Raw genomic sequence first — 26,206 nt, forward strand, 5'->3', positions numbered from 1 at the left:
GGAAACTCTTGACCTGGCGCCGAAAAGATAACAGTGTTGGCGCCAGGTGCACCTCTTTAGCGAGATCATTCCATAATTTGGGGGCCACCACTGAGAAGGCCCTCTCCCTTGTTGCCACCCTCCGAGCTTCCCTTGGAGTAGGCACCAGGAGGAGCGCCTTTGATCTTGAACGTAGTGTACGGGTAGGTTCATATCGGGAGAGGCGTTAAATCAGAAATTAGCTTCAGTAATTAGTTTTACTGAATTTGTTTCCATTAAAGATATTTAGTGTTGCAATTTTACACATGCTGTGATAATGCTTTTCTGGATTTTCTTGTCTTCTTTATATAGGCCAGTTCATGGATTAATTTTTTTATTCAAGTGGCAACCAGGAGAAGAACCAGCTGGCTCTGTTGTTCAGGACTCCAGATTAGATACAATATTTTTTGCTAAACAGGTATAGTAAAGTTGAAAGGTTCTCTATGACAGTTGCTAATTACATGCAGCCAGTGGGAATTATACAGTTCTGAAACATTGGGACGTATTTCTAAATAGAAAGGCAGCCTGGCAGAACAGGTTGTTCAGTGAAGGTCAAAAACCATCTCAGGCAAGAACCTCAGGTATGTATTATGCGCATACAAATATTAATATTGCCAAAGGTGTGGCACTTGCCTTTTATGAGTCTAGTCAAGAATAATTCCTTGCGCTGCAGAACTTTTCAGAATTTAATTGGAAGTAACAATCTTGGTGACACTTCTCAGTAAACATGCATAGGACTGGGCGGTAAGGAAACCTTTGGAAATTTATATTATAAATCTCCACTTTGAGGAGATCTTTCACAGATCCGCTTATATTTTAAAATACACATTCATAAAATATTATAAAATACATAATCAACAGCACTAATAAGAGCAGCATAAAACAGTAGATGAGCCATACTCCAGTTAACTATTATCATTTATTATCCCACATTAAAAGCTGTAAAGAAGAAACAGATTTTCAAGATCCTTCTTAAAAGACACAAAGAGATGGTGCTTATCTGACCTTGGTAAGGATTATGTTCCATAATTGTGGGACTACTGCTGAAAAGGCCCTGTTTTAGTGTTCATCATCCTGATTGCCTTCACAGCCTGGCACTGAAGCAGGACCTCTAGCATATATCTTAAAATACAGGCAGGACCATATTGGCATTATATTAATTTGATTTCTTACCTGCTCTTGATTATGAATTCACAGGGAGGGTTACAACAACTTAAAAATACAATATTAAAAATAGTTAAAACAGATTATTGTCTCCGTATATTTGAAAGGCTGCCAGAAAGAAATCCTACTGTAAACACCAAGCTATTTGCATTTTACTTTCATTTAATTTCTGGAATAGAAAAGGATAGCAGAGTGTAGCATAGGAAGTCTAATTGCATAGTGCATTTTGGTTCCTTCTAAAGAGGCGTTTTGCAGTCCACATGTGATTTGCCTGCACAGCTCAGGACCAGGATACTTGAAAGATCATCTTATGCCTTATATACCCAGTCAATCACTGCACTGTGCAGGTGAGGGCCTCCTGCAGATACCATCTTATCCGGAGGTCCCTTCCACACAGCATGAGAAGCAAACCTTTAGTGTTGTGGCACTGACACCCTGGAATCCCCTCCCCTGAAATATTAGACAAGTGCCATCTCTGTTATCTTTTCGGCACCTGCTTAAGACCTTCCTCTTTCAACAAGCCTTTTAAGTGGAGATCTTATCCCAGTGCGTCTGTGCTGGAATTGCTGAAGTTTTTTTAAGTTGTTTTGTTTTAATCTGTTTTAAAGTCTTTTGTTCTTAAGATGTTTTAAAGTGCTTTTAGTGTTTTTGTTTGCGGGCCTGGGCTCCTTCTGGGAGGAAGGGTGGGATATAAATTGAATAAATAAATACATTTTCAATGTAATGCTCCAAAGTGAAGTGTTACAAAACAGGGCAGTGTGCTATTCTGAGATGTTTTAAGGTGGAGTAGAATTCTGGCACTTAAAATCATTGTGATCTTCCACCGTATTACTTCTCTTACAAGAGAGGATCATCTCACTGATGTCTTACCCATATCATTAGCCACACTGTCTGAGGCTGTTGGGAGTCCAACAAGATCTGGAAAGTTGCTGAGGTCCCACCCTGTACTATTACTTGGTACAAAATGAAGTGGAATAGCATGAACCAGTGTGGATTTTGCATTTGATGGGTCCTGAAGATAAAATGGCAGTCCTTACTCTGGAAAGTACATCCTTACGCCAATTGTATTATGAAAGATGTTGTGGAAAAGTGCTCTTAGACTAGCAGTTCAGAAAACTGACACTTGATGGCACCAAAATAATGTTGTAAAAGGAATTTCTCTAGGAGTAGGAGGGCACCATTTGGCACCAAATTTAAAAGGCACTGAATACTAGCCCTGCTTGCCAAAGAATAACGGGGAGCACGTGTTAAGGCTTTGCAGCTGTATCTTTACCTGCTCTGCACTTGACATCATATGGATCACAATAGGGCCCCTGCAGGGCCTTCTTAGGCCTGCATGTCACAGGCTCCCCACCACTTCTGTAGGTTGATCCAGGTACTTAAAGGTACTGGGGGAGGATGGAACAAATAGGAGATTAAAAAAATGGATTCCCATGTTTCATAAGGTAAGCCTGTAAATAGTGGTTGCGTTTATATACCACAGTCATTGGCTTTTCTAAGCTTATGGTCACAAGGCAGTGTATAGCAATAAAACAAGTACAAACTTAATGAAATCTATAGCAAAATAGCATTACAATATAAGAGAGTAGTATCATAAAACAACAGTACAGGGGCGAACTTGTCAAATTAATCAAAATAGTTGCTTCTTTTTTCCGTTGCTATGTTTTACTTTGAATAGCTTAATATTTTACTTTGCTAGAGTGGCTATCCATATACAGGACAGCTTTTTGTAGTACAAAAATAACTCAAACTCTAAGCGAGTCCTTTTTAGTGACAAATATCTGACCAGGAAGATAGTTTATGGAAGACCAACCTTTTTACGTGCTTCATCTTAGTTATGAAGCTTCTCTGATCTGACTTGCTGTCATTCAACATGTCCTCCTTTGGTAACTTTGAAGAAATCAGTCCTCTTTGTATATCTGGAAAATGTTTGTTTCATTTAGTTATATAGATCTTTTCTCATACTTGTTCCCTTGATGACCATTCAGATGGTACGTTAGTTACTTTGTCCATTTTAAATATGTAACTTCATTGCTTCATCTTCCTTCTCTTAAATTAAAAAGGTATCAGCTCCTATATTCTTTCACTGCTGTTAAAAAAGAGAATGTAATTGTTAAATACAATGTAAAAAGAACATCTGCCTAGAAAAGCCTAGCTAGATGCTCACTCCCTTTTATTAGTTTAATATTAAAGCAACAAGGATAGCCACACTTTTCAGATAATCATATAGTTTTAGACTACACCCAAAGTGGGCCTTTGAATTCTGGCCTATACTAGTAAAAAGGGAATTAAAGATGTCTTACATTGATAAAAGTGGGATACCTTATTTAAACACCCTATTTAAATAAAGCCTATATACAACAACATGGTCTTTATACCCATAATGCACATATTTCATGGTCAGGGCAATAAAAAATGTTTAATTTGTTTCTCTAAACAGAGCTGCAAGGAAAAGTATTGTTTCAAAGATGTTTGACTTTATATCACACAACGTGAACATTTTTTCTGCAATGCATATGGGGTTGAGAGCATACAGATGTAAAAGAAGATCTAGTTGAGGCTCCAGTTGGAAGGAGGGCAGATGTTCTTAGGTGATTCCTTCTGCTACAGTTTTCCAGAGAGTTTGCTAACTCCTGAGCAGGGGGGCTGCAAGGGGAACGGATGGAAATCACTTTTCCTTCTTCCTCAAGCAGATCATTCCATAGGCAGAGTGTCACCCCCAGGTAGCCAACCCAATGGCCATAGTGGATAAATTTGAAACTAATATCACTCATTTATAATTTGACTTTTATTAAATTATTTCTGAATTTTCACTCCTTTTTACAGGTAATAAATAATGCTTGCGCAACTCAAGCCATAGTAAGTGTGCTATTAAACTGTACCCATCAAGATGTCCATTTAGGAGAAACACTATCGGAATTTAAAGAATTTTCACAAAGCTTTGATGCAGCAGTACGTGCAATTATTCTTATCTTTTTTTTAAGCATCTTGCATATGAGTGATTAGTTGAGTGAATTTCTCATTTTAATTTTAGATGAAAGGCCTGGCGTTAAGTAATTCAGAAGTGATTCGTCAAGTCCACAACAGTTTTGCCAGGTAACAAGAAACCTGAGGTCTCTCAAATAGAGTCTCCAGAGATGCTTTGTTTTAACTTCCATTTTACTTTCACTTAATCTTTAGACAACAAATGTTTGAGTTTGATGCAAAGTCAACAGCAAAGGAAGAAGATGCTTTTCACTTTGTCAGCTATGTTCCTGTAAATGGAAGATTATATGAACTGGATGGTCTAAGAGAAGGCCCAATAGATTTAGGTAACATTTTCATTTCATCAATATAATATCTACTTGATTCAGGTATATAGGGTGTATACAAAATGTACCTATGGTAGAACAAGGCTAGGGAACAGGATATAGTTGGTAGGCTGGTCCTGAGCTGCCCTACCCCCCCCCATGGGTCACTTTAACAAGTGGGTGGGGCCACCCAACTGTTAATCACCTGACATCATCATGATGCCATCAGGTGACCCAACTTCAAAGGAAATAATTTGGAGCAATTCTTTTTTTTCTCCCTTTGCAGCCCAGCTTGAACAAAACCTGGCTGCAAAAGAAGATTCCTGTCAAACGGAATTTGCAGGCAGTGATGGAACCATTCCCAGTAGGGCTTGCTTTTGGTGCAAATACAAGCCCTATGCCAAGGAATTATTGGGAATGAAACTTAAGGATTGTTACTTTGCAGCTGCATCTTTACCTGCCCCACACCTGACATCAAGGAAGTCAAATGTGGGATAGGTAAGCCTATGGGCCAGGAGTGAGGTTCATAATGTGGGTTTTCTTGCTGAGGGTGAAAAACTTGCAGAATAACGAATGTTATAGCATTAGGTAGCTTATTTTTTAAAATCTGTTTTCTAGGTTATTTATTTATTTATTTATATCCTGCACTTCCTCCCAGTAGAAGCCCAGTATGCCAAAAAATAGAGCAGTGTGGAAGACTATCTGGTTGAAAATTCAGTGAGGCAAACAAGTAGAAATGGTCTTTTGTAAAACTATAGTCTTTTATCTTACAAAGAATTTTTAAAAGCTTTTTCTTGCAGAAGATAGTGTTGTACAACTCTTCCATATCTATCAATTCAGATCTTTTTGCCTCCAAAATTATCATAATGAGCAGTCAAAATGTGTTTGCTTCAACTAGTTAGACCCTCTAGGGCAGATCTGAGGGGTGTTCAGGAGGCTCCTGAGGGAGGAGAGGCAGAAGAAGCCCTGTCACATGAGCAGACCTCTACTCACTTAACATTGGCTATTGCCCATAGTACGCTAAAAACAATCACTAATCATAGAAGTATTTTATTTAAGATTGAGAAGAAACCAAAATCATCAAATCACCAATCAAATATGTACAAGAAACCATGCTAGAGTCCTATTACACCATCCAAAATGTACATGAGGTGGGGAGGGACAGCCTTACCCTCCACTAAAAACACCGCTGAGTGCTTTCAGTATCAAACCAGACCATTTTAAGTAAATGTACTTCTAATGTAGAACTTCATTGCTAACCTCAAGTATTTATAATTTAAATACAATCAGCATATTCTATAAGTTCCTTAAATAAGGAAAGCTAAAAAAATTGTTTATGAATCTTTAAGAAATCCTATGCGTGATTATATGGCGTCTTGGGAGTTTAAAAATTCCTTTGAAATCAATTTATTTTCCCTCACATTTAGTCTATTCCTAAAAAAACTATCATATCTCCTGAATTCACCATAATAACCTCAACAGACATTTTCATCAACTCTTGAGCTGCCATCACCACCCTGGCTATTCTTTCTGTAACAAATGTATGGATAGTAAAAAGTACAGTTTGACTTCATTAAGCAAGTATTGTGTAATTGAGGCTGTAGTGTTACATACCCTTGTTTGCAGGAATATTAACTTTTACTTCTTTTGTATTTCCTCTTTAGGGGTATGCAATCAAGATGACTGGATCAGTGCTGTAAGGCCTGTCATAGAAAAACGAATACAAAAGTAAACTTACATAATTTAACTGTTTTCATTGTGAAACTTGAATAAACAGCTCTTAGAATTGGTTTTTAGCATGCTATGTGAAATGAATTGAGCTTGGCTTATTTCCTATCCATTTGTCTGATTCCTAAAACATCAGGAATTTTGAAAGTTATTTTTTGTTTACTACTCATGGTTATGCTAACAAGGGGTGTCTTTATTTGAGCAGTAACAGTGATGGCCTCCCAGGACCCATTGGAGAGCCAGAAACTGGCCCAGGGCAGGGTTATCAGATGAGAGGGTCTTGGCAGCTTTCTGTACCCTGCTGACACTTGGCCTAGGAAGAAATGTGGAGAACCTCTGCACCCCATTGCCACAAACAATACTGTTTTTCCCCATCCTGATTAAATTTTGTTATAGATACTTCTGCCACCACTCGCAAAACCATATTTTTTTTCAGTTTAGTTGCTTTTCTGGCTGGAGAGAAACCTAAACCTCAGGCTGTAAATTAGCTAACTTTTGCATATTGATGTGGTTGGAAATTGTGTCCACAGGGTGATTGGAATCATGTCACAAAATTCTTAACTGAGCTGCATGTTAAATAAGCACATGAGAGTGCCATCACTGTCCACATGTAGTATTAGATAGCTACATTTGCTTCTGATAAGTAGAGGGCAATGTTTAGTTGATGTCTTTGTTTTGTTCTTAATTGCATGCAGAAGCATCTAAAGATCATTAATAGCCTATGAGTTTCATTGTGCAATGATGGAAGTGTGTGACAACTCTGTTCTTATTTTATAGATACAGCGAAGGCGAAATCAGGTTTAATTTGATGGCAATTGTATCTGATAGAAAAATGATATATGAACAGAAAATTGCAGAGTTACAGAGACAACTTGCTGAGGTATTCTGCCAATCAAATAGGTTGTTTCAATAACATGGGTGGGTGTTAAGGCTTAGTTTGAGAATTGCCCTTGAAGCTCCTGTTAATGCAGCATTCTTGAAGCTAAGCAGGTGTGTCCCTAACCAATCCTTTCAGTGGGAATCAACTGGGAGCCTCAGGTAAGAGGGATACAAGTATACTTTTTATAAAATCAGGCTTTGGTAATGGGATTTTGTTCCACTTCTTCCTCTATCCCACCTTCCCATTTTGGAGCCTCCAGACTTCTGTTAATATCATAAAAACCCAAGCTGTCTTCTCTCGCCTTTTAAAGCCAGTATCTAGCCTTCATGGTTCTTGTAGAGGTAAGCACAAAAGTAATTGCAGAAAATGCTGACAAACCTGGGGAAAGTGAAGCAAACTAGCTTAAAGTATTTCACATTGCTTCCAACTCTTTGATTTTTAATTCCTTTTATCAATGGGGCAAGCTCAAGCTTTTCTCATGCAGGTGAAAATCATCCCATTTAAAATGATACTGTAGAATAAATGATACCATGTTGATCATCTCAAGATTGATACCTACTATAGCCCTATTATGGTATTCAAGCCCCTTACATGTAAACTCAAGGAGGAGTGAAGGAGCATTATTAAGTTCTGCCTCCTCCAACACGTCACCTTTAGACGGTTGACAGCTCTCCACAAGGGTGAAGGCTTAGATGGGGGAGCCCCAAAATAGGACTTATGTGAATGATAACTGGGACACTCCAGCACATGTCCTATCCATTATTAGTCGTTGTTCTGGATATACCTACATCTAACCAAAATATTGCTGCTATTGGGAAGAAATTGAAATAGCTATTAGACTAATATAAGTGGCTTATTGCTGACAGATATGCACAAGAGATTTTTGAACAACATTGAAAGATCTACTGTAACTCTCATCAATTTCACCTCTGGCTTGTACAACATGTTAAATGTTAGATTGAAATAATAGAAGTAAAAGCTTTAAAAGCCCTGTCAGTCATCAATTTGTTACATAACAAATAAGGTCACCACAAGTGTGTGAAAACATTGAAACAAAAAAAGATGTTTCTCATATGCAAAGTTACAGAAAATAATTTAACTGTACCAAATTTAGCACAGATTGACCTTGATATTTTACTGCATTTTTTTAACACCTTGGGGGCAATCCAAACATCATCCACTGGCCAGGGCTTTATGAAGTGGTGGGGCTGCTAGTGCATCTGCATCCCTGCCACACGCAGCATCCGGGGTAGAGTTTTGGGAGGGTGCGGCAGGATGATCACTGAGTTAATCTGGAACTGGCACAGCAATTGGTCCTGATGCCATCACATGATGGCAGTAGGACTGCTTCAGGCTGCAATGGAACCCAGGTTGGCTCAGTCCCTCCCGTCCCACCTCCATATCACTCTGTTTTGGGGCCTTCTGCTGGCAGCACATCCACAGGCAACATGCCTGCCCGCACATTCAGCAGACAGAAGGGTAAATTCCACACTAGTGGAGTGATGCTTGCTTGCATCATTCCATTGGCACAAAGAGTCTGACTTAGCCAGCAGAGGACACCTTTGAGGAAAGGAGATTTGGATTGCTTTGCCTAAGATTTTTACTATATGAATGGTATGCAAATTTTATAAATAAAATGCATAAGATATTATCGTCTTCCTTTTCTGTATAACCCCTACAAATCTAACTGCCCTACAGATATGTTTACATACTCCATAAAAAGTTAACTATAATATTTTCCTTGGTTTCTTGTACATATGACAATTGTGTTTGTGTGTGTGTGTTTGTTTTTAATGCTGTTTTGTTTTAATGTATTTTAAGATCTGTTATGATGTTTTAAAGTGTTTTTAGCGCTTTGTTTGCTGCCCTGGGCGCCTGCTGGGAGGAAGGGCGGGATACAAATTAAATAATAAATAAATAAATGCATTAAAAGTGCTAACAAGATTGCATTAGCAAATAAAAGTGAACTTTAAAATATACAGTACAAAACAGCATAGACGTTAATACCTAGAACACTGGTGCGTTATGATTTGTACTGAATACCTATACAATATACAAGGCACTTTGTTGTCTGTATTAAGACAGCCTCAGAGTGGTGATGCAAGGCTTGGTGTTTTTGTATAATATTGTCCATTTTATCTGTGTGATTCTTGACTGGATGGCATTGTGCTAGAAATACTTACATACAAATTGATAAAATTATTTTTCCCAATAGGAAGAGCCCATGGATACAGACCAGAGCAGTAATATACTAAGTTCTATTCAGTCAGAAGTTGCAAAATATCAGATGTTAATTGATGAAGAAAACCAAAAATTGAAAAGATACAAGGTAGGTCCTCTGCATGCTCTGAATGGTAAAAAAAGTCTAACCACATATTTTCTGAGCTGAGATGGAGAGACGCTGTACTCCATGGCTGTGTTGCTCCCACAGAATGTGAGGCAAACAGATGAAAATGTAAACACGCTATGAATTTTCAAAGAATTGGTTCTTCATCTAGTGTTCAGAGCCAAAATTAATGAGCCTATGCGTAGAGCTGAGGGCCGTCTAGCTGCCTCTTGAAACAAAAGAGCAAGGTGGTTCCAGACTTTGGTCTGAAGGCACATGAGGTTACCACCTTGCTAAAGCTAAGTAGATCTGGATATGGTCAGTGCCTGGGCACCACCTGTATGCTGCCTTGGATTCTATGATGAAAGAAAGACGGGATATAAATGTGATAGTTGAAAAAGAGTAGAGAGCAGATTATGGCTATACTTTGCCTAGAAGAGCAGTTTCAGACTTGTTTCTTGTGGAGACCCCTTTCCACACTGATTTGTCTGCTGAGAAATCCCTGAGAGTTCCAGAGGATACTAGAGTATTATTTATTTATTTATACCTCACCTTTCTTTTCATAATAGAAACCCAAGGCGGCTTACATATGGTTCCCAGGCGGTCTCCCATCCAGGCACTGACCAGACCTGACCCTGTTTAGCTTCATCAGGGTGCTAGCCTCATGTGCCTTCAGTAGCCTGGGAGTATAGTCAGTTCACTTGGGCTGCTGGCCACAGGCCTGTTGGGCCTCACAATTATCCCACTATCTAAAAGTATCCTGTGGTTGCATTCTGAGTGGAGACTGGTAGTGATGTGCAAGCTTTCTTTCAAGGAAACCTTTCCATCATTGCTTTATCATTGAGAAGCTCCTGAGGAACTTCAGAGTCCCCGAAAACCCATTTTCAAAATCAGGAGGGTCGGGACCGGGAAAGAACACTTGGCATCTTGGATGTCTTGAAACATTTTAGAAGTAATTGGTGTTGGCTGATGCCCACTGGGACTTGTAGGGCAGAAGGAAGACTTATAATAGGCAGATCCAGAGCCAATGACAGGCAGAACCACCCCCTGACTGATTCTAGTTAAGAAGGCAAGCAGGTGAGGGATGCCTGAGGACAAAGTGTTGGTGAGGCAGGGCCCCATTTGCTCTAATGGAACAGCCTCCACTGGAAGTAATACAGCAAAAGGAAAATGCACATCCAGGAAAATGCAGTTTTAAAAGGAGAGGCATTTTATTTATGCTTCTTTCACTTGTTTTGTGTTCTAAATTTTGCAGTCCTTTTACACAAAACTCAGGCATTCAAAGCAAAAATTGACATTAATAATGATACTTCATGCCCTGGTCAATGTTATCTGTGTAAAGTTGAGCATTCTTTTTGAAAGCAAGAGAGGTTCTGAGGGGATGTGACACCAAAACCTTGGGCCACTGTTCAGTGCCACAGTGTCTGACCTGAATTGACCCTTTCCAAATTTACCTCCAGTCCTGCTTACTGAATAACTAACTTGGTCTGCTTCAACAATGTTCTACCTTAGAAGGGACCTCCAGGCCCTGGTGATAATGGAGATGGAAATATGCCTTTCAGTCTTTATATTTCATGGCAGGTTTTTATCTCCGCCGCCCCCCCATACCTTGTTGAAATTTCTTTTCTACCTTGATTCTAGGGGGCTGTGCAACCTGATCCCTCCAGCAAGGTCAGATGGCTTGTAATCTAATTCACTTAATTCCTGTTTAAAATTCCTCCTTTGTTTCAGCTCGCTTCCATAATTTTGAATACTTTTTTTTCGTAATGAAAGATATCCCCTCACTTGCTCTGTGATCTCTGTTCTGTGGGACCAACGTGGCTTGCTGCACAACCTGGTGCAGACATTGGTGCAGCCAAATAACTCCCACAGATAACTGGGCATGTACTCATATTGGAAGACGTGAACTCACACACAACACCATAGCTTTTGTTCCATGAATACAAAAATAACTTCCTGTTGTCATTTCCTGTTCATGGAATGGAAGGGGCAAACTTGGTCATCTGACATTACTCTGCCCATGTGGTCTACTTGCATGAGCATTTATTTGTAGAGTAAGCTGGCTACAGTGGTATCTGCTCCTGCTGTAACACTCTGATCTAATCTGTTTGTGTTTCTGTTACAATTTATTCCTTAGTGTGACTGTAATGTTACAAAATATAGTATATGGATTTTTAGATATTTTGCTCTATTGAGATATATTAGTAAAGCAGTGATGCATCAACGTTCTTTCTTACTCAGCACAGAGGACATCTGGGAAACCTTTTGTCACAATCAACAGCACCGAACGTTATAGGTGTTTATATGTGCAAACGATAATTTACCTAATTTGACAGCTAGATTGCCTTAACAGTTCAGTCAAAAATAATAGCAAAAGGAAGCTAGTTAATCATTCTTGAAACACGATCTGGGAGAAAGTTCTTAATTTACCCTTTATTTGGTTAAAAAAAATTCTAACCTCCTTTTCACCATCTGGGTCCCAAAGCGGCTTACAAAACAAAAATATACAATATACAAAATTAAAAACATAAATTAAACATCAGAGGATTAAAACATCAGAGCAGCATTCATTACGTAAAGGTCTCCTGGAATAAAATAGTTTTAGCCATGTGTCTGATACTTAGCAACATTGGTGCCTGCCTGATTTCTACTGTAGGGAAGTTCCATAAAGTTAGGCCCAGTACACTGAAGGCATGACTCCTCGTTGACACGAGTCATGCTTCTTGGGCTAGGTTTGGGCGTCATAACCTATCACCCTTTCAAACAGCCGTTCATTACTTAAAAGAATGAAACAGAGGTTGAATATTCATTTGTAATATTCTTTCAAGCAATGATTCTTATCCCAGGGACTTCAGAAGCGATGAGATCCATGCAGTATGCTAACATGATTGTCTATAATAGCTGAGGCTGCAGTCCTACACCTGGATGTAAGCCCCATTAAACTCAAAAGGTTTACTTCTGACATAAGATTGCACTACGTCTTTCTGTTTGGTTGTTTTAAACTTTTGTCTGAAGTTAGTGGTATGTTCTTTTTTTAAAATGAAAGCTTCTCCCTCCCACAGCCACTCTGACAGTTTCCTCTGTTGCAGCTCTGCCCTATGCATATTTTTACTTGGAAGTAAGTCTCATTTATTTCTGTGGGACCTCCACCCATGCATGTATGCATAGGAGTATAACCTTTTTTAAAAAACATAAGATTTGGGTCTTATAGTATGTTTTGCCAGAATAGCTTTTGGTTGCTTCTAAAAAGATAGGTGCAATTAAAATAATTCTTGAAATCTGTAAATCGTAATTTTTCCTTTTGGCTGGACTCAAGATTTCCATAAATACAGGCGCTTTTCATTTATGCTTGTCTTCTGTTATAATCTGGGCAACTTTATGGTTGAATTTTTATTGTAGCTCTTCTGTACTAGGACCATGATTCTATAAGGCACAGGCTATCAGCAAATAAACTAATTTGCTTTCATGCCCTGAGCTGCCCATTATCCATTGTTCTGAAGTTATTTCCAGTCTCCTTTCTGTAGATTATGATTGTATAATGTTATTAGAGACTTCCTTTTTGAAGAAAGGAAAACTAGGATTCAGAGAAGTAGTTAACTGTAGAAACTTTAAACTTATCTCTTGGAACATTTAAATTCTGAATCTTGTCAGTGCCTGCAATCAGTCTCATTCAGACCGGAAGCCTCAAAAAATTGTGCTGTTGGGGTGCTTCCATGTTGTATAAACATACATTCAGTTTGCTGCAAATGTAAGCTGCAGTATCTTATGAACTGGTCAGATACTCTCTCACCATTGAACCCAATGCAATTTATATTTATATCTCACCTTTGCTCAAGGGTGGTGATTAAGAGGACCAGGTAGTAGAGAAGCTGACACCTTTGTTTGTTTTAAAACATTTCTAATTTGCCCTTCATTATAAATGATCTCAGGGTAGCATACAATAAAATTACATTTAAGTGCATGATAAACTAACTAGCTGGTATAGCACAGTGGGGAGGATAGCCTGGTTGGGAGTCCAGAGTCTGAGTTCAAATTCCCGTTCGTGTCTCCTGGGTGTAAAGGGCCAGCTAAAGATCACCCCCACACTGAGTAGCTCGGGTTACGTGCCCTGCCACCTGTGCAGCCGTGGGCAAGCTGCAGAGTCCCAAGGAGCCCAGTTGCCCCCAGCTGGCAGTTGCGGAGAAGGAAGAGGCTGGCTTGTGCAGCTGTGGCAAGCTGAGCAGGCCCTAGCCAGCTGGGGAGGACTAGCCGGAGAGGGAGGCAATGGTAAACCCCCTCTGAATACCGCTTACCGTGAAAATCCTATTCATAGGGTCGCCATAAGTCATATATGAACCTGGAGGACAGTACCACCACTACTTGCCTTCTGCAAATGAAGCCCCTCTGAGCATTCCCTCCTCAAAGCTCTATAACTGCCACCTTGGTAACAGCATTTGTATGTTAGCAGCTGATGAAGGCGGAAGCTGAAACGTTTTGTTAATATAATAAAAACCTCTGTTTGGTTAATCACAATTATGTTTATATATATTTTAGGTGATTAACGGAATCCTTATCGGGATCCAGAGCCGAAATGGAAAGTTCTGTTTGTTGCTTTCAAAACTGTCTTATCTGTGTGTGTGTGTGTGTGTGTGTATATATGTATATGTGTGTGTGTGTATATATATATATATATATATATAAATATATATATATAAATATATATATAAACGTAATTGTGATTAACCAAACAGAGGTTTTGCACAGAGAAGGTAGTGGTTTTGTTCAAATACTTATTTACACACATTCAATACATTTGCTAGACAAGTTTGCATGTTTGATGGTGATGGAATTTAATGTTAATTTATTTAATGTCTCACCTATACTTGTAGATTGAAAACATCAGAAGAAAACATAACTACCTACCATTTATTATGGAATTGCTAAAGACTTTAGCAGAACACCAGGAATTGATCCCACTTGTAGAAAAGGTAAGTGTGCTATCAGCCTCATACTGCTCCCTGGGGTGCTTTTTTGTTTTTGTTTTGCACAACATCCACCTGAATATTAAATGTAATCACTAGAAGCAGAATCATGAAATCTATAGGCCAGTGGTTCCCAAAGTCCCCCCCCCCGGGACCACTTGAAAATTGCTGAGGGTCTTCAGAGATTTTTTAATTATTTTTCTGCCTGTGGCAACAGTTGTACTTCCATAGAATTCAAATGGTAACACACTAAAATACAGTAATACCTCAGTTAACAAATCCTCAGGAAAGAAGATCCTTTTAACAAAGTCTGTTTTGGGTGCAGGGGGCATGGGAGGAGGTGCACACTCTGACATAGTCAGAATGTTGCTCCTTGTCAGTTGGATTGAGGCTGCTGCAGCCGTCTCTCACGCATGGCTGGAATGGTGCTCCTTGCCAGATGGCACATGCGCCTCTGCAGTAAACAGTGGTCGGTTTACTGCAGACATGTCTGCTTCAGTGTAGGGGAAGATGGCAGAGACAGAGACAGAGAACAAGCACAGGGTGGTGGGGGTGGCTGCCCCTTTCCTGCCTGCTTGAGTGTATGGAGAGGAGAACTGTGCTCAAAGCTTTAGATTGCTATAGCAAGATGCTACATGATAAAAGAAAAAAGGCATGGCATTTTGGAAGAAGACTTCAAGTAGTCTATATGCAAAGCTTACCTAACTTGGTTGCTTCATTTCAGACATGCGTATTATTAATTTTAGATAACAAGTTTACTGAAATATGTTGAACTGCTCTTCTTTTTTTGTGGTGCAGGAACCTATCCCTATTCTTTCCATATTGTTCCTACCTCTAGTACCAAAGTTTCTGTTAAAGAAGTAATGTCCAGGAACACATGTACTTAATTAACTGAGGTATTACTGTACAATACAAGAAATAAAAGAAGCAATAAATACAATGTAAAAATCAGTATGAGTATTTGATGTGATAGATGTGTTGTCTCCCATCTTCAACCACAAATCCAAATACATGCCATGGACCAACTGAATGAACCTTATGGACCACTGTTTGGGAACCCCTGATATAGGCAGTTCTCTGTTTTGAACAAGAGAAGCAAGTATCTGAAGCCTCTCTATAGTGACATCTACATTTTAGCCACTTGATGGCACACTTTCTCAGTATTCATGTATTTCTCCAAATCCCTAGTATACAGTAGATTTCTGCTTCTATAGGACCTCTTCTGATTATATCAACTTGCAAGTGTTTTGCTATTTCCTTAGTGTTCTAGTTCCAGTTGTAGCATTGATTTGCTGATATGGCTTAACTCCAAGCACGTTTAATGAATAGAGTAACACACTCAGCCCATTCCCTGTAGGGCTATTAAATTGCTTGATTCAGCTGACCTGATTTACATTCTTGTCCTGAAATTGCCTTGCACATGTTCTTCCCATGTGCTCTAGATGTAAAATAAGTAGGAGCTGAATACTGAAGGATACCAATTTAAGTCAAAATATCACTTTGGATTCATAAGGGATCTTCTGTGGATCCAATAATTCACAGCTAGTAACTATCAACTGGTTCTATTTCACAGTTTTGGTGATTAAGCTTCTTTTATAAAAAGAAAAGAAAATATGCTTCAGCTCTTTGCATGCACCTTACTTCTCATCAAAGGATTTAATCCTATGTGCATCTACTTGAGACTAAATTTTGTTGAGGTCCTGTGGACTGATTGGTGAATGTGTGTATTATACAGTCACGAGAGTGGCTGTATACTATAGCCAGCATGGATTTTTTGCATTCCACAATGTTAAATTGAAAATACCCCCATGTCATTCTGATGCTTCCCATAAGCTCATTTCAAAACAAAACCTTACAAAATTTATAGTCCTGAATTCAGAAATGCTTGCTTAACAACCCTTTAAATTTTCATGGCAATATACAAAACAGTCAGAGAGAATAAAGAATTCAAAGTGTAAAAAGGGGGGGGGGGAACCAGACCCCTTTTGGACTGTCAAGAGTTCTCATAATTTGTTGAAATTAATTAAAAATCAGCCATATTTACAGAGTACCTGTAACGCTTTTACTGACCTTGCCCCATACTCTGACCTTCATCTTCTGCAGTTTAAAAGTTAATTAAAAATCAGTTAGGCTTTTTTTTAATTTAAGAAATTTAGCATTGAAGTCAATGATAAGCCCGGGCATGCTCAGTAACAACCAACTGTCAATGTTCTAAAAGCCAGAGTCACAGCTGCTTGGCTTGGCTAATCAAGGGGTCGGGGCCACACCCTCAGAGAATCTTTTAACATCTTTGTGGAGGGGGGACGGCATGTGTAGACCGGAGGGGGATGTTGGGGGAGGAGTGGGGAGCCACTACATTAAAAGGCTAGGTGGCAGATCCTGGAGGAATACGGGTGGCAGGCCACGCCAATTTAGGGGAACAAGGGATAGATGCATCATACCCATCCCTTGTTCCGGGCCTGTCCACAACCAGAAGATAACTGGGGGATGCAGGACTCCATCCAACCTTCGACTGCTGTTATGTAACACCAGGTCTGTCGTGCAGAAGACATCTCTCATCCATGATATGATCCTGGATGAGAACGCAGACCTGGTGTGTATTACGGAGACCTGGCTGGACGAGGCCTCAGCTCCCATACTTGAGGCCATGTGTCCAGCCGGTTTCCAATACGCACAGCAGCCGAGGATTGGTAGGCAGGGAGGGGGTGTGGCAGTTATCTATCGGGGGTCCTTGGTTTTCACCAGACCAAGTTTGTTGATTGCATGTACTGGAGGTTGGGCCCAAAGGGCAGTTTAGGGATTCTGCTTGTGTACCGCCCACCCCGCTGCACAGCAGACTCTCTGACCGAGGTGCTCGAGGTGGTCTCGGCTGTGCGGTTGCTCTCCTCCAACCTGTTGGTTTTGGGGGATTTCAATGTGCACGCTGAGGCCGCTCTCATGGGAGCCCCTCGGGATTTCATTGAAACCATGACTTCTTGGGAACTGCACCTTAGTAATACAGGGCCCACCCATGTAGCCGGTCATGCTATTGACCTTGTTTTTGTCTCGGGTGGGGAGGGGAGTGCTCTGAAAATAGGGGTGGTTTTTTCTAACCCCGTGTCATGGTCAGACCACTATCTGGTGAATATTGACCTCTCAATGCCGCACACCCTCCGCAGGGGACAAGGACCTATTAGGATGGTCCGCCCCAGACGCCTGATGGAATCTAAGGGATTTCTGAATGCGCTGGGGGATTTGGAGCTGACTGAAGGACACCCAGTCGAAACCCTGGTGACGGAGTGGAATAGGGAGATCACTAGGGCGGTAGACCGGGTGGCTCCGAAACGTCCTCTCCCCCTGAATAGAACTCAGACAGCACCCTGGTATACACCACAGTTGCGGAGTCTGAGACAGGAGGTGAGACGACTTGAGTGCCGGTGGCGGAAATCTTGCACCGAAGACGATCGGACACTGGTTAGAGCAGCAATAGCGGCCTACCAGGTGGCAACAAAGGCAGCAAAGAGGGAATTTTTTGCTGCCTCTATTGCGTCGGCTGAGTGCTGTCCCAGGAGGCTGTTCCAAGTGGTCCGAAGCCTGGTCGGTCCAGTTGCTCAGGAACCCATGGAGCATTCTAAAGCCTCCTGTGACATATTTGCGCCTGAAGAGCAGGATTCCATACGCCGTGGATACAGGAAGTGGGCTGGAGTTGGCCAGTGGCATCCCGGTCCGGTGGGATCGGTTTCAGCCTCTTCCCGCTGAGGAAGTGGACAAGGTGCTCTCTACTGTGAAGCCAACCACCTGTCTGCTTGACCCTTGCCCTCCGTGGCTCATTATGAGCTGCAAAGAGAGACTGGGCGAAGGGATCAAGGCAGTGGTAAATGCATCCTTGGAAGAGGGTGCAATACCATCAGCCCTCAAGGAGGCAGTGATAAAGCCCATCTTAAAAGAGTCCTCCTTGGATCCCCAAGAGTTGGATAACTTTCTCCCAGTCTCTAATTTACCATTCTTGGGCAAGGTGATAGAGCGAGTGGTGGCCAAACAACTACAGACACACTTGGATGAAGCAGATTATTTAGATCCATTCCAATCAGGCTTCAGGACTGGTCATGGAACTGAAACAGCCTTGGTTGCTCTGGTAGATGATATGAGGAGGGCGTTGGATAGGGGAGAATATGCCTTCCTTGTCCTCCTGGATCTCTCAGCAGCTTTTGATACTGTTGACCACGGTATCTTGTTAAATCGCCTAGAGGGATTGGGAATGGGGGGCACTGTTTTACGGTGGTTCCATTCCTATCTCTCAGGCAGATACCAACGGGTGGCATTGGGGGATGAGGTTTCAGACCCTTGGGCTCTTAATTGTGGAGTACCACAGGGTTCTATCCTCTCCCCCATGCTATTTAACATCTATGTGAAGCCGCTGGGAGCCATCATCAGGAGTTTTGGGCTGCAGTGTCACCAATATGCGGATGACACTCAGCTCTATCTCTCATTTAAGTCCTCACCAGAGTTGGTGGTGCAGACCATGTCCAAGTGCCTGGAGTCCGTAAGTGGATGGATGGGCGAGAACAGGCTGAAGCTAAACCCCGACAAGACCGACGTATTGCTCTCGTGGGTGACAAGAGAAGGTTGGGAGACATCGACTTGGTGCTTAATGGAGTGAGATTACCCCTTAAGGACCAGGTCCGCAGCCTAGGGGTCATTCTTGACTCCCAGCTGTCCATGGAGGCTCAGGTTTCGGCAGTGAGCCGGGCAGCTTGGTATCAGTTACATCTGATACAGAGGCTGCGGCCCTACCTTCCTATGCATCTGCTCCCACGAGTGATACATGCCCTGGTCTCCTCTCGTTTAGACTACTGTAATGCGCTCTACATGGGGTTACCCTTGAAAATGGTCCGGAAATTGCAGCTGGTGCAGAATGCGGCGGCACGCTTGATAAAGCATAGCCGTCGCCGGGATCACATCACCCCGGTGTTGGTAAACCTACACTGGCTGCCAGTGGTGTACCGGTTGGTGTTGACCTTTAAAACCCTATACGGTTTCAGCCCAGTTTATCTGAAGGACCGCCTCCAGTATCACCAATCAGGCCGTCTTACAAGATCAGCCACACAGGACCTCCTCGCGGTCCCACCGGCCAAAACAGCTAGGCTGGTGCGGACCAGGGAGAGGGCGTTCTCGGTTGTGGCCCCCACCCTCTGGAATTCTCTCCCTTATGATATTCGACATGCCTCCTCCCTGATGGGTTTTCACCGAGCTCTTAAGACCTGGCTATTCAGGCAGGCCTACGGGAATTTTGGGGTGGATTAGCTTGCTGTTGTATTAGTTGATGTTTCTTGATGTTGAATTAATGGATATTATGTTTTGGATTGTTATTGTATTTTATTATGTTGCTGTAAGTCGCCTAGAGTGTCCGTGAATTCGGACAGATAGGCGACTAACAAATAATATTATTATTATTATTATTATAATCCTGGGAAGTGTAGCTTCTGAAGGGAGCTGAGAGTTCTTAGAAGACTCCTATTCCCTGAACAGAGTTCCAGTGGCCAGAGTGGTTTTACAGTCAGCCCCTCTTCTGGGGATTGAAGCTCTGTGAGAGGAACAGGGCCTCCCTTAGCAACTCTCAGCACCCTTCACTGACTACATTTCCCAGGATTCTTTGGAAGAAGCCATGACTAAAGTGAAAGAAAGGTCTGGTGTGGGGGGAATCATCCAGGTTTTTTTTAAATAAGTCCTGTCAACAACATCAACAACTGCATCCAGATAATTCAAATTGCAGTCCTAGCATGAAGATGCTATGGCAGATGTGTTAGGTATTTCATTAGCTAAGGAACATGCCCTTCATTTTGAATAATCCCACATTTATGTCTTGAGTAAACTTGTAGTATTATTGGAGTGTTACAGCAGCAACGAAGAGTTGCATGCCCAATTTTGGGTGATCAAACTTGTACATAATCACTGAGGAAACATCATTGCCTCACTGATACCTTCAGATATTTGATACATTGAGACCATTCATCTATCACAGTAAGCCATAAACCTGCACTTCACTTCTCCCTGTTTGTTCTAGGGGAAAACGATAGAAGATCTCTGACTCGGAGGTACATCAAAACCAAAATTGTGGTTTCTTTCTCCCCAGCACAAGTGGGGAGGAGTGAAGCAGGTGCAGTGGGTGCGTGAATGGCAAGCCATGGGTAATGATCTACATGACATGTGGATGCAACCATTGACAGCAAGCTTATGCTACCTAGTACAGGAAACAAAACACTCTAAAATGACTCTTTTTAGAAATAGGAATTTTGAGAGACTTTACCTGTAATTAGCATTGGTTTGTATTGAGAGTGCCCAGCTGGCAAACTACTAGCCTGGTCTCATCCCTGAGGCAATTTTACCAGTTACCTTGTGGACCTAGAAGATTTCATATCAAGGGGTACTGAAAGGTTTACTCACAGTGTGACCTATGAGGAAAACCCTTTTTAAAATGTAGTCAAGTTATGTCTTTAGATTTTACTGTCTTAAATAAGTCTGCCATAATTATGAAGCCTTCACTGCAGGAATACTCAATGTGGTGCCCTCCAGATATTTTTGGGCTCCAAGTCCCATCAGCATCAGCCAGCATGGTCAATGGTCAGGAAAGATGGGAGCTGGAATCCAACAACATTTGGAAGGTGTCACATTGGCTATCCCTACTTTACAGCTAGATGACATTGATTGTATTACAGGAATACCCTGCTGTACGGACCTTCACTTTAAGGACACTCGCGCGTACGGACATACTTTCAGTAGCACCATTTCCCTGTTTACGTACGCTCGCTTCGCAAGAACGGACACTTAACCTTTGGTTGTGGCCTGTTCTTTCGGTGCATGGGGGGGTGGAAAGAGACGCGATCGCGCGACCGCAAATCAGCTGGGAGGCACGATCGCGATCAGCTGAGAGGTGCGGCAGTGCAGCAGCAGATGCTTTAGCGTGGGGCTTTGAGGCTCCACGTGAAGGAGAGATGGCACAGTGGCGGCGCAAGTGAAAACAGGTAGTGCTTCACTTTAAGTACATTTTCGGTTTAGGTACTTGCTCTGGACCCATTGAGTACGTTAATGCGGGGTATTCCTGTATAAAGCCTAATGATCTTCAAGATAATATTTATTTATTTATTTATTTATTCTTTGATATATATAAGCACTAAAAACACTTTAAAACATCATAAAACAGAGTTTAAAATACATTAAATCAAAACAACTTTAAAAACATTTTTTGTAAAAAAAGTTTTGACATCTTGTTTTTTTAAAAAAAGGTTAAAAACATTTCTTTAAAAAAAGGTTTAAAAAATTAAAAAGCAATTCCACCACAGACGCAGACTGGGATAAGGTCTCAATGTAAAAGGCTTGTTGAAAGAGGAAGGTCTTCAATAGGCACCGAAAAGATAACAGAGATGGCACCTGCCTAATATTTAAGCGGAGGGAATTCCAAAGTGTAGGTGCCGGTACACTAAAGGTCCGTTTCCTATGTTGTGCAGAATGGACCTCCTGATAAGATGGTATCTGCAGGAGGCCCTCACCTGCAGAACACAGTGATCGACTGGGTATATAAGGGATAACACAGTCTTTCAGGTATCCTGGTCCCAAGCTGTATAGGGCTTTGTACACCAAAACTAGAACCTTGAACTTGGCCCGGTAGCAAAGGGGGATCCAGTGCAATTCTTTCAGCAGTGGGGTGACATGCTATTGATACCCTGCCCCAGTGAGCAGCCTTGCCGCTGCATTTTGCACCAGCTGCAGCATCTGGACCAACTTCAAAGGCAGCCGCACATAGAGCACATTACAGTAATCCGGCCTGGAGGTTACCAGTGCATGGACAACAGTGGTCAGGCTATCCTGGTCCAGAAACAACCGCAGCTGTCTTACCAGCCGAAGGTAAAGGACACTCCTAGCCACTGAGGTCGCCTGGGCTTCCAGTGACAAAGATGGATCCAGTAGCATCCTCAGACTACAGACCTGATCCTTCAGGGGAAGCACGACCCCATCCAAAGCAGGCAACTGATCAATTATCCAAATTCGGGAACCACCCACCCAGTGTCTCCTTCTTGCTAGGATTCAGGCTCAGTTTATTGGCCCTCATCCGGCCTCTCCCGATTCAGATGTTACAGAGAAAGAGCTCGGTATCGTCAGCATGCTGCTTACACCTCACCCAAAATCTCCTGATGGCCCCTCCCAAGGGCTTTATATAGATGTTAAACATGGGGGACAAGATGGTACCCCGCGGCAGCCCACAGCAGAGCTGCCAGGGTGCCAAAAGACGATCGCTCAATGCTATTCTCTGAAAACGACCTTGGAGATTGGATCGGAACCACTGTAAAACAGTGTCTCCAGTACCCATCTCACCAAGTCGGCCCAGAAGGATACCATGGTCAATGGTATCAAAAGCCGCTGAGAGATCAAATAAGAGTAACAGGGTCGCACTCCCCCTGCAATAAAGGTCATCCATCAGGGCGACCAAGGCTGATTCAGTCCCATAACCAGCCCTGAACCCAGACTGGAACGGGTCAAGATAATCTGTTTCATCCAAGAGTACTTGCAATTGCTGTGCCAGAACCCTTTCAATCCCCTTTCCTAAGAAGGGGGTATTTGCGACCAGTCGGTAATTGTCACAAACAAATGGGTCCAGGGTGGGCTTTTTCAGGAGCGGTCGGATCACCGCCTCTTTCAGGGCAGCTGGAACCTCTCCCTTCCGCAATGATGTGTTGACTACACCCAGAATCCATTTGGTCGAACTCCCTCGGCAAGCTGTAATAAGCCAAGAAGGGCAAGGGTCAAGAGGAGACATTGCTGCCCGCATTATCGCAAGCACCTTGTCTATGTCATCAGGCTGCATCAACTGAAACCATTCCCAAGAAGTTGCAGCAGACTCTGCACTGGATACCTCATTGGGGACTACAGTGGATGGGGCATCAAGACAGCTACGGATGCAAGCAACTTTACCTTCCAAGTGCCTTGCAAGCAATTCACAGTGGGCTTCCGAAGGGTCTAAAATGCCATTTCTTGGAGTTGAAATCAACAGATCCCTGACAATATGGAGAAGCTGCACTGGTCAGCTATTTGAGGATGTGATGGAGGCAGAGAAGTGGGCCTTCTTCACTGCCCTCACCACCACACAGTAGGCATGGTTATGTTTTACGCGTGCCCAATTGGCCTCACAGCATGTCTTTCACTACTTGTGCTCTAGCCGTCATCCAGCCTGTTTCATTGCTCTTAGCTCACTGGTGTACCAAAGTGCAGCCAGGCTCCACAATGATGGAGAGGGCACTTGGGGGCAACCGTGTCAAGAGCCCGATGCACCTCCCTGTTCCACAGCATGTCAAGGGCTTCAACAGGGTCACCTGCTCTTTCTTAGAGACACTAACTAAGGAGGGCCACATTACATAGCAATAACAATGAAGCAAGTAAACTGGGGGCCCACATGTTCTACTTAGGGGTCTTCCAATGGCCTAGGAACTCTTTGTTAAAAATTGAGAATCTGAATTGGGTTGTTGTTTTTTAGTTTCTCTAATTTATGGCTGCAGAGATGGGAAATGTATGTTGACCTTTAGTTGTATGTTGTTTTCAAATGTTCAAAAATGTTCTGTAGAAAGCATTTATGTTTTCACTGTGGTACATTGGCTCAAAGAGATCCTGCAAGTGTGTGCAACTTGAATATCAGAAAGCCTGGCAGACTTGTAGAAAGCAGTTGTTTGTGTATTAAATGATCTAAGAGATAACGAAGAGTTGCATGTTTTGAGTTACAGCAAAAAGAAATGGGCTGTTATAACAATGCAACATGCTCTCTCTGTCTGACTTTACCTTCTAGGCAAAAGAAAAACAGAATGCTAAGAAAGCTCAAGAGGCCAAATGAAGACTGGTGGTTCCCCCCCCCCTTTCTTTTTTGTGGGTGGTCAGGGTTTTTTGTTTGATGGGGAAAATGTGCTTCTGAATTTCTTTGTCTTCATGAAAGTGACCCTACAAGACTTCTTGTACAGTTTAAATTTGTCCAACGCACGTTTGCCAATTGTAACAGTTTGTCCTGTCCTATTTGCACGGGGTCTATAAATCTCCCTTTTCCCTTGCATCATGTGCATGTACTACAACTCAGTAATGGTTTTTAGAGTCTGTCGAATTCCAGTATTTAACAGTGATATCCGACTGATTCTTCATAATTTAATCAGGAAATACAGCTGCAATTTGTATAGACCCAAATTTGTGCAAGTAATGTAGACCTTTATACGGTAATGAATATATTTAATATCTTGTCTCACAGTGAAGCATTGGATATATAGTTATGTAAAGAAAGCATGACTTATTTTTGGAAATAAGTTGGTCTTTCTTTGCGTATCACCACTAACTGTCTTGGTCTCTGAGTCTTTCAGTGGCTTGCCCTGTGTTCTTGTTTTTATGGAGTTGTGTCTAAATTTTCTACAAAGTTGAAACTACAAATTGAATGGTAGAATGAGTTGCAATGACCAAGGGATAAGCTTCAGAGTGTATTGCTTTAGTAGGAAAAAAAATAATAAATTCCCATTTTTATTTTGGCAGATGTTTGTTTCCTGTAGTGCTACTGTCAACTGGTAAAGTAATTTTGCAAGGAAAGCGGTCTGTCCTCCTCTTGAGCCATTCATGTGATACCAAAATTACAAAAGATATTAGTATTTGTGAAGATGCTATCTCACAAGATGGGGTTCTGTGTTGTACAGTTTTGGGGCAAAATTTTAACTTGCCCTGCTGTGGTATACATCACTAGATGTGTATATTTTTACTGATACTCTGAATTAAACAAATGCTCTATTTTCATCCTTCAACATTTTAGGGGGAAAAGTATGTTTATGTTCAGTGAAGTAATTGATGGGTGCAAAATGCAAGTTTTGTCATGAGCATATATTTAATAACTTTTCAACATTGCTCCAAACTGTTGATTGCTCAGCCGGTAAAGCTTGTGGCCAAATAAACAGCGCAAAGACAGCCGCTTCTGACAATCCCTGCCATTCTTCCCGCATCCAGGACTTTCAGTGCCTTTGTTCCTAGGGGCTCTCAGCAGTTACTAGCAATGAACATGGATTGTTTTGCAACAGAGCTTACCTGTTACCAAGCTTGACATTTCTTGGGTTGCTGAATCAGCTATTCTAAAAGGCAAGAACAGAGACAAAATAGGTACCCAGGTTGCCTTAGAAAAATAGATGGCATATGTTCAAAATGCTTACATCCTGCCTTTCTGTATTGTGCGTGAGATACTCAAGGTACCTATCATCAACTTTTAAAAAACAATTATACAGTATTAGAAGCAGAAGACAGAAAAAAGCCTTTGCTGATTTAAACCTGTCTGAGAGACAGTACCTTCACCTGGTGCTAGAACACCATTCAGCAAATAGTAGGGAGCTTCATAAGGTGAGCATTTCCACAGCAAAGACCCTTTCCTGGATCATTACCAGCTCCATCTCTGCTGCGGTGGGATATGGAGCATAGCCTTCCCAAAAGACCTTACTGAGTGGACAGGCTTATTATATGTGAGGACATGATCCTTTCTAAGTATCATGGTCCCAAGCCATTTAAGCGTTAAAGCCATTTTGAACTAGGCCTGGAACGGAACAATGAGTTGGTACAATATTGGAGTTGCATGCTTCCCCCCCCCCAAAAAAAAAGCTCAGCTTACAACTTTGGCTTCTCTGCCTTGCAGTGGACAAAAGTGAAGACTTCAAAGGCGGTTCAGTTACACTAATCCAACTGATGTATAAGGCCTGTGGCCAGATCTAGGTCTGCCTTTGCCAGCAACGGAGGTAGTTGCTGCACAAGCCTAAGTTACGTAAAAGCAGTTTTGACCTCTTCAGCTCTCATGTGATCCCCCAAT

General features: G+C 41.8%; 1 protein-coding gene across 6 annotated transcripts in view; it reads left to right on the top strand.

Moving 5' to 3' along the window:
* Positions 1-25,163, top strand: part of UCHL5 (ubiquitin C-terminal hydrolase L5) — a 28,918-nt gene extending 3,755 nt beyond the window's left edge. The window contains exons 3-13 of one of the 6 annotated variants that reach the window (XM_061633991.1): positions 331-436; positions 4,009-4,134; positions 4,217-4,278; positions 4,363-4,493; positions 6,137-6,200; positions 6,978-7,080; positions 9,296-9,409; positions 11,048-11,077; positions 14,275-14,373; positions 21,063-21,368; positions 24,179-24,896. In XM_061633991.1, coding sequence (XP_061489975.1) covers positions 331-436; positions 4,009-4,134; positions 4,217-4,278; positions 4,363-4,493; positions 6,137-6,200; positions 6,978-7,080; positions 9,296-9,409; positions 11,048-11,077; positions 14,275-14,373; positions 21,063-21,362 — 1,135 coding nt within the window. In that variant the 3' untranslated portion in view covers positions 21,363-21,368; positions 24,179-24,896. The other 5 variants (XM_061633996.1, XM_061633993.1, XM_061633994.1 and 2 more) reach the window with 5 other exon arrangements.
* Positions 25,164-26,206: the final 1,043 nt, after the last annotated feature.

Source organism: Rhineura floridana, chromosome 6, assembly GCF_030035675.1.
Source record: "Rhineura floridana isolate rRhiFlo1 chromosome 6, rRhiFlo1.hap2, whole genome shotgun sequence".
Lineage (NCBI taxonomy): Eukaryota > Metazoa > Chordata > Lepidosauria > Squamata > Rhineuridae > Rhineura > Rhineura floridana.